At 36.9% G+C, this 13,361-nt stretch overlaps 1 protein-coding gene across 2 annotated transcripts in view; it reads left to right on the plus strand.

Moving 5' to 3' along the window:
* The window catches only part of UVRAG (UV radiation resistance associated), a 318,666-nt gene that overhangs the window by 233,529 nt on the left and 71,776 nt on the right, over positions 1 to 13,361 (plus strand). For both annotated transcript variants that reach the window (XR_005983964.1, XM_041730667.1), the window contains exon 13: positions 6,695 to 6,773. Coding sequence is in view for 1 of the 2 variants with exons in the window: in XM_041730667.1 (XP_041586601.1) it covers positions 6,695 to 6,773 (79 nt within the window). In the remaining variant the exon portion in view is untranslated. The remainder of the gene's footprint in view (positions 1 to 6,694; positions 6,774 to 13,361) is intronic.

Raw genomic sequence — 13,361 nt, forward strand, 5'->3', positions numbered from 1 at the left:
TTATATCCTGCCATTTGCTGAATTCCTATGTGAGTTCTAGCAATTCTGAGGGAGTTCTTTGGGTTTTCCATATACAGAATGATGTCATCTGCAAAAAGAGTGAGAGTTTGACTTCTTCTTTGTTGATTCATATGCCTTTTATTTTTTTTTGTTGTTGTTGTCTGATTGTTGAGGCTAGGACTTCCAGTACTATGTTGAACAGGAGTAGTGATACTAGATGTCTCTGCCATATTCCTCTCCTTAGGGGAAAAGTTCTCAGTTTTTCCCCATTAAGAATGATATTTTCTTTCTTTTTTTTTTTTAAAGATTTTATTTATTTATTCCTGAGCGACACAGAGAGAGGCAGAGACATAGGCAGATGAAGAAGCAGGCTCCATGCAGGAAGCCTGATGTGGGACTCAATCCCAGGACTCCAGGATCATGCCCTGAGCCAAAGGCAGATGCTCAACTGCTAAGCCACCCAGGCGTCCCAAGAATGATATTTTCTGTGGGCTTTTTGTATGTGGCTTTTATAATATTGAGATATGTTACCTCTATCCCTATAAAACTGTGAAGAGTTTTTATCAAGAAAGGATACGGACTTTGTCAAATGCTTTTTCTGCATCTATTGAGAGGATCATATGGTTCTTGTCCTTTTATTAATGTAGTGTATCACACTGACTGATTTGAAGATATTGAACCACTCTTGCAGCCCAGGAATAAATCCCACTTGGCTGTGGTGAATAATCCTTTTAATGTACTGATGGATCCTAATGACTAGTATTTTGGTGTAGAATTTGGCATCCATGTTCATCAGGGATATTGATCTGTAATTCTCCTTTTTGATGGGATCTTTGGTTTTGGGATCAGTGTAATGCTGGCCTCATACAAAGAGTTTGGAAGTTTTCTTTCTATTTCTGTTTTTTGAAACAACTTCAGAAGGATAGGTATTTTATTCTTTAAATGTTTGGTAGAATTCCCCTGGGAAGGCATCCGGCCCTAGTCTTTAATTTGTTGGGAGGTTTTTGATGACTGCTTCATTTTCCTTGCTGATTATGGATCTGTTTGGGTTTTCTATTTCTTCCTGTTTCAGTTTTACGTAGTTTATACGTCTCTAGGAATGCATCTGTTTCTTCCAGATTGCGTGATTTGTTGACATATAGTTGCTCATAATATGTTCTTATAATTGTATTTCTTCAGTGTTATTTATAATCTCTCTTCTTTCTTTCATGATTTTATTTCTTTGGGTGTTTTATTTCCTTGGGTATTTTAGTTTGTCCTAGAAGTTTTTAATCTTTCCTATTTTGAAAGATATTCTTCCTAGTTAAAGTATTGTTGGCTGCATAATTTTGTCATTTAGCACCCTAAATATATCATGCCAGGTCCTTTCTGGTCTGCCAGGCCTCTGTGGATAGGTCTGCTGCCAGTCTAATGTTTCTACCCTTGTAGTTTACAGATCTCTTGTCATGAGCTGCTTTCAGGATTTTCTCTTTGTCTCTGAGATTTGCGAGTTTTACTATTATAGAGTGTTGACCTATTTTTATTGATTTGAAAGGGGATTCTCTGTGCCTCCTGGATTTACATGTCTGTTTCCTTCCCCGGATTAGAGAAATTCTCTGCTATAATTTTTGTAGTTCTTAATGATCAGTAAACTTGATCCTGGCTGGATCTTCTAAGGGAGGGGATGTTATGCTGATTCTTGTCTGTCTTTGCTGGGGGTGGAATTGTATTGCCCTTGCCAGAGGGCCAGATTAAGTAATCTGCCCAGGACTGCTCTATGTGGCTTTTATTTCCTGAAGCCTTTTCGTGCAGCTTTAGAAGATGAGAGTAAAAATGGCAGCCTCCCAATCTCCAGCCCCAGGCTCAGGGTCTCACTCCTTAGTGTGCCCTCAGGGAAACGTAGTCAGTCACTCCTGTCTCCCTGGTCTCCATCTGCACTCCAGGTTGAGTGTTTCTGTCTCAGGCATGCAATCCCGTTTCAAGTTGCCAAACCCTGTAGACTTCTGTGGCTGGTACCCACACTGTTCCTCCCAGGAGAGAAATCGGGGATCTCACAGGTTCTGCCACTTGCTGTATCCCTGCTCAGAGAGCAGATGCACTGACTGTGCGTCGGTTCATGGTTTATGGCAACGCTGAGCTAAAAGCCCACTTCTGGACTCACTGATTGCAGCAGGTTTCCCCACTCCCATGCCTGGGAACTCTGCCACACTCAGGCTCTTCCTGTGACCCCAAGGATCTTGAGATGACACTGTCCCACCTAGGATTCCACCCCTGCTTCACCTCCTGAGCACCTTTCAGGCAGGAATATCCCTCACGAACAGACTTCTGAAAGTTCTGATTTTGTCCTCCGCTGCTATATCATTTTCTGGTGCCAGCTGGCAGAGCCCCGCTTCTGCATGGTTTACTGTCCCATATATCACCTTGGATTCACTTCTCCACACCTCCTACTCTGCAGAACGTGGTCGCTTTTCTATTTGTAGAGTTACAGCTATTTTCTTAGATCTCCAGTTGAGTTTGCAGGTGTCAGATGATTTGATAGCTAGGTGAGCTTCTGGGAACCAGACAAAACTAAAGTCTCCTACTCCTTCACCATCTTGGACTCCATATCAATAATGATATCTTTTTAAAGTGAGAATGATTCAAAACCACTTTCTTTTATAATTTTTTTCCGAATTGAGTGAGATATATTCTTCATATATACACACATACACACCCATATAAAGTAATTGTACATACACACACATATAAACTTTTACCTTAAAATATTTCTATGTTGAGACCATACATATGAATCTCTTTTTTTATCATTCCATTTACTGGCATCTCAGTAGACCTACTTTGTAGCTTTGGCTGTTGCTTATCATGACTCTTTGGCATTATAGTCTTCAATTATTTTCTTGGTTCCTGAAGGAAAGATGAAGTTATATTCAGTATATTTAGTTTTGCATGTTCAGTATTAGACTCTTGGAGATGAAAGAGGTACATGGTCTAATGAGTCATTCGGTGTTTGATTCCCCCCCCACACACACACACACACGTGTCAGTTTCTAGGGATGCTATAACAAATTAGCACAGACTTGGTGGCTTCAAACAGCAGAAGTTTATTCTCTCATAGTTCAGAGGCCTGAATTCCAAAATTAAGGTGTCAGCAGAATCACACTCCCTTCAGAGGCTCTCAGGGAAAATCTTTCCTTGCCTTTTCAGCCTCTAGTGGCTTCAGGATTCCTTGGCTTGTGGCTTTGTAACTAATTTCTCCCTCCACCTTCACATGACCTTTTCCTCTGTGCGTCCCTTATACAGACATGTATTGGATATAAGCCCCCCTCCCCGATCATTGAGGACAATCTCTTCTTCAGATCCTCAGCTTAATTAATTGCAGCCCTTTTTCCAAATAAGATCACATTCACAGAATTTGGATATGGGGACCACCATTTAGCCTATTAAGGCCCCTGAATGTATGTCCATTATTTTTTGCCCCAATTTGTTTCTGATTGGCTGCCTGCCTCTACCCAGGATCATTTGGATTTTGACTAACTCTGGGGTGATATCAATTTTCCTATAACTTTTACCATTAACTTTGGTTCTCTCTGTTTGAAACCATGAGAACAAAAACAATTTTTTTCTCTTTCTCTCTGGAAGTCCTTCATTTGTTTTCTCTTAGATTTCTGTGCTCCAGACTATACACCTCTGGTTCCTTCAACCATTTCTCTTAGGATTGTAACTTCTTTTCTTCTAGTGACCTAGTTATGCTGCTTCTCTAAAGCACTCAGAGGTGATAGAAAGAAATTTGAATTTATAATTGAAGACCTAATACTCAGGTCATGTCTCTTCCGCTAAGTAGGTGAACAAGGAAAGTCTGGTTTTTTTAAACAAGGACATTGGACCACTCTACTTCGCCGCATGGTTTTTTTAGTCAAATGAGATGACCAAACCTATAAGAAAATTTCCATTTGTTTATCCATATGCTTATAAAAAAAATTAACTCCAGAACTAAACATAGATCTCTCAGTATAGTCTAATCCAGTGCAAAGTATTTGCCAGTAGCACATTTCCTGATTATGTGCTCTGTTTCTGTTAACATAGCCTGGATCACAATCACTTTGTAGTAGTCATGCCATAATTCTTTTTTCATACTAAAATTACTATGTACTCAAGAGTTCCAAATCATCCTCAAATATAACCTATTTATTCCTTTTATATTCATTGATATGTACCATGTAGAGTTTGTGAACTTTTCAGATAATTTGGAAATTTAATTTGAAATGAATTTACTATCAGTCGTTTTAATTGCCTTTTCTGTAAGACTTTTATAACAGGAAATATATAGTTCTCCTTCCAATTATTTGATATAATACTTGCCTTTAATGAATCCTATTTGTGGAGTTAAGGACATTTTTCTAGTTGTACTTGAATGACCACATTCTTATCTAAACCTTCTATAGTTTGCTAATGTGATTTTCTATCTATATTGAATTAAGATGCCTTTGATTTGTATCTAATGTCCTAATAGTAATAGGTTTTACCCTTTAAAATGGATTTCATTTTTCTTGATTGCTTGATAGATCTATAAATCCATGTACTTTTGTAAAGTGAGATAAATGTACAATAGTTATAAGCTGTTATATTGTTCAACTTGAAGTGGCCCTTTAAGAATTTGAAAGCAATATAAGATATGAACTCTCCTGATGTTTGATCTGTCTTAAAATTGCCCTATTTGAACCCTTGTTTTTAATCACTCTTCAGATTTGTTTTAATGTTATGTACATACCTTGAAACTTTTTCTATAAAGAAGTCCTAATGAAGTAATAAAGTCAATGTTGTGAGATCCATTTTCCAGGAATTTAGAGACTTGGCTTTCAATGTACTTGTCTAACATTTGAAGCAGTTTCTGTATTGATAACTTGAAAGTGGAGATATATATGGATTGGAGAGCTGTGCAGATAGTCTACGTGTAATGGTTTGTAGAATAACAACTACATAGTACAGAGCTTTAGGACTCGACCATATTTCTTTCAGAGGGCCCCTCTGTTGTTATGTCTTTACAATTACATAGTTCCTTTGCTAGCTACCTCATACAAATTTGGCTGATTCCCAAATACCCAGGGAAAGCCTAGTGTTGCACTTTGCTTATCCTGAATTTACTGTTATTTTTATGTATCTCGATTTAGGGCCACACCACATGTCCTAGTTTATTTTTTGCTGCTTCAATTAAATACGAAACTGTATCTTCTTAACGGGCGTGTGAAGCATTTGGTGTTCCCTTAGCAGAGAATAAAGATAGTTCATAATCTTGCTTATTTCCCATTGGGAAATAAGTGCCTGGGAAATGTGCATATAATTTAGTAGCACAACAAATTTATCTTTCAGAAACTATATGTAACCAACAACTTTTAAGAGTTTACTATAAATGTTTTTAATTCCGTTTATTTTCTTTTTCCTGGAAAACAGTACACACGAAACTTTATGAAATGTGTCTTTTCTTTGGGCAATTGAAATGAACAATATACACTAATTGTCACTTTCCATTTATTTCAATAGAATTATTTTATTTTTGAGAATAGTCATATATTGCAAAACTAAGGAAGGTGTATTTTTCATCTCGATCCTATCTAATAAGTTGTGATCGATCTGACCTGTGTTTGTGTGTTTATTTCAAAGGATAGAAATGTATGCTTAGTCTTGAGAATCAGAACAATATGAGTAGAATATAACCTTTTCTTCTTAAGTTACAGAGCTAGGACAAAGGTAGAGAGGGAAACAATCTCCAAAATAACTCATTACCTTGATAAGGGTCCACAAATCTCATGCTTTTGTTAATTCAGTGAGTCAGGTTAAAATGGAAAGTCTTATGGGAGTTCTATGGCATGACATTGCCTTGGAGAAGTAACATTGAAATAACCACCCCTGCAGATGTGAATGAATTTTGGATGAATTTTCACTCATATTAGTACTGTTGATTTGACTGGCCACCTTAAAAGAAACAGAAATCTTATATATTGCTTTCAAGTCTGATTTTTTTCCTTTAATCTTCTTTTCTATTTAGTAGCATTTGAGATGTCAGGCCCAGCGTATTAGAGGTAAAAACTTCTAGGATCTTAATTTTAGGGTGGTAAATTTATAGTAAGTAAATATGAAACATAGTGGCCTAACTACTTGGGGTTACTGGGTCACTCCTTTATATATTAATTAGTCCCTTGTTGCATGACCTACTCAATTTTTTGAAAGTTACTTATTTATTTGAGAGAGAAAGAGAGCATGTATGTGTTGGTGGGAAAGGACAGAGGGAAAGGGAGAGAAAGAATTCCTAGCAGACTCCCCACTAAGCATGGAGCCCCTTGCAGGGCCTAGTCCCATGACCCTGAGATCATGACCTGAGCCAAAACTGAGAGTCAGATGCTGAACTGACTGAGCCATGCGGGCACCCTGCAGTTTTTCTTGAAACAAAGCAACCATTTTCTGATTTGGCTAATTATGAAGATATTAAGGCAATAGGTTGCAATGACTATAACCAAGTGATTTAGTCCAAATCTAACCAAGTGATGATTTAATTCAAGGCCTCAGATACTTATGCTGTATTCAAGGAACTTCTGTCTTTGTCAACAACTTAGAGGTGGTTTTATTCTTGTTTTATTCAAGCTTTGGAAAACTTCTGATCCTACCGGTTTTTTTGTTGTTGTTGGTTTTTGTTTTGTTTTTTGTTTTTTGTTTTTTTTAGGTTTCCATTATATCCAAAAGGAGGGGAGAAGTTACAGTTTGATTATGGTGTCTATCTTCTGAACAAAAACATAGCACAGGTAAGTGACTTCACTCCTTTTCTACCTCGCATACAGCCTGCTTCCTTGGATTGCTAACTGATTGTTTTATTTAACCAGTTATAGTGATAATGCAGAGTTCTTTTTTGGCCACAGTCGTATTTTATGCCATCATAAATACTACTGAGAAGCAGTGAGTACACACTGAAATCCTACTAAACTCAGCCGCTCTTTACTGAGATTTTCCCTGCTAATAGACTATACTTGAATGTGTGTATTTATAACTTCTTTCCTCTGTAACTTCCCACACAGCTTTCTTCTCTTAGACCACTTTTAGAGACTCATTTTGCATTGGGAGTTGTTCAGAGTAAAATTTTAGTGCCTTTGGCAAGTCCTTAATGGTCTCTTCACCTTATTATGCAGGAACCAAAAAAAAAAAAAAAAAAGACCAACCACGTGGCCCTTCCAACGCATCTGGGGTTTTCGTGGCTCTCTCAACATCTAGCCAGTTAGTATTATCTCATATGAATAAAGCCTTTCCATATGCTGTAGAAAGACTAACAGATGCTTGAGTTTGCATTTTCCTGAAAGAAATAGGCAGCATTTCTTTAGCATACTTGATTCTACTTCAAGAGGTATACATTCCATAAGTTTTCTAGTTCTAAAGGAAGATCAGCTTCAGTGCTTTGTTTTTATTTGGACATATCTGATTGGAATATCACATGGATGAGTATCCACAGTTTGGCTGTTATTTAAAGACATTATCAGCTCTATCCTCAGACCTTTTCTTTTAATAGAAGCAACAAGGTGTGTGATGTTTTTGTTTTTAAAAGGCTGTCTCCTAGCTAAAGACTCATTGAATAGTTCCCCTTATTCTTTCCTGATAGATCTAGAGTTGCTATTCTATATGGTATCGTCTTTGCCTTGCACTTCCGCATCAGATACCAGTTTAATGTTCTTTTAATTTGATTTTTTTTAGATTCTTATCCTTTTCTGATAATTGGATCAAATTTCTAGTCTGCAGTCCTCAGTTAATCATTTGCTTTAGAAGTTCATACTTGTTGCCCTCGCAGTCATACTGCTTTATTATTACTGCCATTCCAGCCCATATTCTTTATTCCAGACAGTCAGGCTTGCTCACTGTCTCTGGCCTGTGACTCATCTTTCCATGTGCCATTCTTCCCACACCTGATGCTTTCCCTCCCTCCATTTTTGGCAGAAAAGTACCTTAATCTAAGAAATAGGACATCAGGGGCACCTGGCTGGCTCAGCTGGTGGAGCCTGTTACTCTTGATCTCAGGGTCATGAGTTCAAGCCATAGGTTGGACGCTGCTTTAAAAAAAAAAAAAAAAAGAAAGAAAGAAAGAAAGAAAAGGAAAGAAATAGGACTTTAATTTCAAGACTGTCTTACGCTACTGATTATAGTTGTCATACAATGGAAAAGGCAGTGCTTAGAACTGGTCAGAAGTGGCCTAAGAGTGCATTATAGGCGAAATCAACCCAACTGTGTCAAAAACAGCACCTGAGTCTAGAGTCTGGGGGGCAGATTGTTGGGAAGATTGGTAGAACTAAGTTCTGATCTGAATGCGCAGAGATTTGTCTCTCCTTGCTGTATTTTCTGTTTCTTGCTCTCAAGTACCTAACTTAAGGTCCAAAGTCAACTTAAGGTCCAAAGTCTGTTGGAAGATTCCAGGTGAAACCTACTCCTGATTAAAGCTAGAACCATAGTGTCTGGAATTCCTGGTAAATCCCAGCTGCAGATACACACTACATGCACACATGTATGTACACATGCACACATACACACATTCTTTCTTCTGTGAGCCCAATGGGAATGCCAGAGGATGGTGTAAAGAGGTGCTAAGAATAGCCCAGCTTGCTTTGAAAACAAGACAAAGATAGAGGCTGACTGTGTACAGTAGAAAATTTGGGAAAGTCAACCCTGCACCTCAGACTTTTAGCTCAGTACCTGTTTGGTCCTCACATTGGAGCACTTCCCAAGAAGCCTCTGACTTTATTTTTGTCAACTGAACCAAGGCCACAAGTATGCTGACCTAGTTTTATTCATCTGTTTAAAAAATAGATTGTTTCTGGTTATTTTGTATCCTCTACAACTTAATAGTCTTTGAAAATTTGAGAGACTACATTGATGTGTCATTTGGATGTGGTTTTAAGATTGGTAAGTTAATTCCTTTAAATCCAGAGAGAGCAAGCATCTTGCTCTCTGATTTTTTTTCATCTCTGCATGGCAGTTTTAAAAGGAGAGGACAATAAACTTTTTATAAGCAGATTTTCTTAGTTTTCAGAGTGCATTCACGAAGCCCCTTCTGACAATTTAGAAAGACACTTTTAGCAAATTTGTGACCTTTAACCTTTTTTTTTTTTTTTTTTTTTTTTTGCTTCAACTCTGTGTGTTCCATCTTTTACTATTCTTGGAGAATGTTTCATTTTGTCTTTGGCCTTAACTTTATCAAAAAACCATTAATTAGTATGGCCCCAACCACATATTATATCAGTAAAAAATTTCCCAATTTTCTGCAAATTTGTTTTTCTTTACATTACATACTAATACATACTGTCAAAGGAGAGTTTGTCTTCTCAGCCAGTCTCATTTATACCCCATCTCTAGAGATGTGAACAAATCATACTATTAAAATTGCCCCACCTCAGTAATTTATAAGCCAGGTTGGTGGAGGTGGATGAAAGCATTGGCATGTGTTAAAGTGCCAGAGAAAAAGGAGTGAAGTCATTATATACTGCATCCATAACTTGGTTGAGGATTTGAATAGTCAATAGGACCTTTCATCACAACCAGAAGTAGTAGTAAAATCACTTTTTTGGTAGAGGAAATGACAGAATTTAGTAATATTTGTTACTTCAGTATTTGGGATCAGTCCAGCCTGTTTTGAAAGCACTAGCTTAGAAAGACAGGCCTTCAAGTAGAAATCCTCAAGTGTTGTTTGAAGAGCTGAGAGGATTGGTAAGGCCTGCTTGCCCTATTCCTGTCATTGCAGTCTAAAGGTATGTGTGTGTGTGCTGTACTGGATATTGAAAGTGAATATAGCAAAATGCCTTGTTTTTAGTCCCATTTAGTAATATTTTTCATGTGTCAGCCCCTTTGTCTGGAAATAGCTTTCTTTGTTGATCAACATGTAACACTATAGGAACAGGCCTGACAAAATTCAGGCACAGTGTAATGAACACTGACTTGAAAAAACAGGTTCTGCCACAATTGTAAGTTTATAAGTATATTACGTTAAAATTTGTATATAGCACAGTAGTTTGCTTTTAGTTCCTAGGACATAAAAAGCAGTAAATCAAAAATTAAAATACTCTTACATTTATGGAGAGTTTTATAGTTTGAAACATATATATCCATGTGACCCTCATTAATCACTAAATGAAAAGTGCAGCTAATGTGAAATGAATTTGAAGGCAATATGGCTTTTGACATATTGTCACTCCAGTTAGGATCACATTCTCTGACAGGTGTGGCAGAGATGCCTTTACTTCCATTTGCTTCATTGTTCTATATGCAGTTGACCCTTAAAACAACATGGATTTGAACCATGAGGGCCCACTTATATATGGATTTTTTTTTTTTGCTAAGGACACTACTACAAATGTATTTTCTCTTTCTTATGACTTACCTAATAACATTGTCTTTTCTCTAGAATACTATAAGATTAAGCATACAGTATATAAGACATATACAGAATATGTGTTAATGTTACTGTAAGCCTTCCAGTCAACAGTAGGCAGTTAGTAGTTAGGTTTTGGGGAGCCAAAAGTTAGATGCAGTTTTCACCATTTGGGCAGTCGGCATCCCTAACCCCTGCATTGTTCAGTGATCTGCTGTGTTTCCATCCTAAAAGTACACAGAATCAAAGAAGATGACATTCCCAGATAGAAAAGGAACTAAATATTCATTAAGCAGAGACAGCTATTTTGCACATTATGATATTTTGAAGAGTAAGGACAATGCTTGAAATACTGTAAAGTCTCAAAAAATGTTTAATGAATGAATGAATGAATGAATGAATGGTGATACACAGTTAAGAAACTGAGATCCAGAAAAATGTGACTTATTTAAAATTGATGAATTAATTCAACAAGTTTTTTGTTGTGCATCTACTGTGCACTATATATGCTGAATTAGGTCTTAGCTGAGAGCAATGAATAAGATTGCTACCTCACAAGATCCCTGCCTCATAAATAAGACAGGTACAAAAACACAAATATTGTATGGTTCTGTGGTTCCACTTATACAAATTATCTGGACTAGCAAATGCGTAGAGACAGAACGTAGGTTAGAGTTCCTGGGAGCTGGGAAAAGGGAAAATGGGAGAGTTCTTACTTAATGGGCACAGTTTATTTTTGGGGTGATGAAAAATTTTGGAAGAAGATAGTGTTGATGGTTACACAACATTGTGAATGTAATGATAATGTCTTTTTATACACTTAAAAATGAATTATACACTTAAATTATACTGAATAATACACTTAACAGTGGTTTAAGATGGCCAAAATGACACATTTTCTGCAATATATTTTACCATAATTTTTAAAAATTAATATATTAAAAACCATTGAATTATACATTTCAACGGGTGAATTATATTGTAGATGAGTTACATCACAAGCTATTTTTTAAAAAAGAAAGGAACTTGTCTCATTAAACTTATCGGCTAATAGAAAGACAGACAGTAAACAAAATAATCTTAGATTGTGATAAGTGCTGTAACAGAAATCAGTTAGGCAACATAATGGGAAGTAACTGGAGAGGGACCTACATTAGATAACACTGTCAAGTAAGCCTCAGGAAGTGAAACTGAGCTAAGATTTGGAGATGACAATGAACCAGCATGCAAAGAGCTGGAAAATAGTAAGTTAAGGTCATGGGAACAGTTAGTGCAGAAGCCCTGAGCTAGGAAAGAGCTTGTTGTGTTTAAATAAAGGTAGATGGCTGATGTGATAGGAATATAGTTAAGTAAGGAGAGAGGTAGCCAGGGAGCATTTCGTGTAAGGCCTGCAAGATTATAAAGAGTTTGAATTTTATTCTAAATACAAAGGGAAGCAATAATTTAATTTGGCTTCCTTTTGTGTTCCCTGCAAAATGATTTAAGGGGGGAAAGTAGTTTGATTTATTTTTTCCAAGATTGTTTTATCTGTTCTCATGAATTAAAACAGAAGTAAGATACCACTGAGAGGGCTATTTCAAAAGACCTGATGAGGGTTGATGGTAGTTTAGAATAGTAGGATAGAGATGGAGAGAATTGAACAGATTTAAAATACATGATAGATGGTGCTAAACATCACTAATCCTCATGCAAATGCAAATTAATACAATGAGATATCACCTCAGTATTATAAAAAAGACAAGAACTAGCAAGTGATGGCAAGGATATGGAATAAAGGAAACACTTGTTGGTAGGAATGTAAATTGGTGCAGCCAGAACAGAAAACCATGTAGAGGTTCCTCAAAAAATTCAAAATAAAACTATGATATGATCTAATAATTCCTCTTGTGGGTATTGCTAATAGTGAAAACACTAACTCTAAAAGATATCTTCAAGCACATGTTCATTGTAGCATTATTTACAATTGCTAAGATAGGAAAACAACCCTAAATGTCCATCAGTGAATGAAAGGATAAAGAAAGTGTGGTATGTGTGTATACACACATACACACACACTCCCTGGAAAATTATTTAGCCATAATAAAAGAAATCCTGCCATTTGCAGCAAATGGATGGATCTTGAGGGCATTATGCTAAGTGAAACAAGTCACATAGAGAAAGACAAATGCCAAATGATCTCATTTATATGTGGAATCTTAAAACAAAAATCCAACTCAGGTACAGAGAATATTTGGTGGTTGCCACAGGTGGTGGGTTAAGGAGTGGGTAAAATGGCTGAAAATGGTCAAACGGTGTAACTTCCCATTATAAAATAAATAAGTCCTGGGGATATAATGTACAGCATAGTAACTATAGTTAATAATACTGTATCGTATATTTAAAGTTACTAAGAGAGGCACCTGAGCGACTCAGTTAAGCATCTGCCTTCGGCTCAGGTCATGATCTCAACGTCCCAGGATCAAGGTGCATCAGGCTCCCTGCTCAGTGGGGAGTCTGCTTCTCCCTCTTCTCCCTGCTCGTGCTCGCTCTTGCTACCTCTCTCCCTCTCTCTCAAATAAATAAAATAAAATCTTTTTTAAAAGTTGCTAAGAAAGTACAGATCTTCTTTTGATTTGTGATAGGCTTACATCCTGATTAAACCCTTTGTAAGTTGAAAATACCATGTCAAAAAATGTATTTAATACAAAAACCTACTGCATGGCATAGCTTAGCCTAGTCTACCTTAAACATGGTCAGAACACTTATAATTAGCCTACAGTTAGGCAAATCATTACAAAACCCATTTTGTAATAAAGTATTGAATATCTCGTGTAACTTATTGAGTACTGTACTGAAAGTGACAGAATGGTTTTATGGGGACAAAATGGTTATAAAAGTATCAGTTATTTACCATTGTGATCACATGACTGACGCAGCTATAGCTCTCTGCTGCTGCCCAGCATCATGAGAGAGGATCATACCACATATCATCAGCCTGGGAAAAGATCAA

Source organism: Vulpes lagopus, chromosome 15 (assembly GCF_018345385.1).
Source record: "Vulpes lagopus strain Blue_001 chromosome 15, ASM1834538v1, whole genome shotgun sequence".
NCBI classification, from domain to species: Eukaryota; Metazoa; Chordata; class Mammalia; order Carnivora; family Canidae; genus Vulpes; species Vulpes lagopus.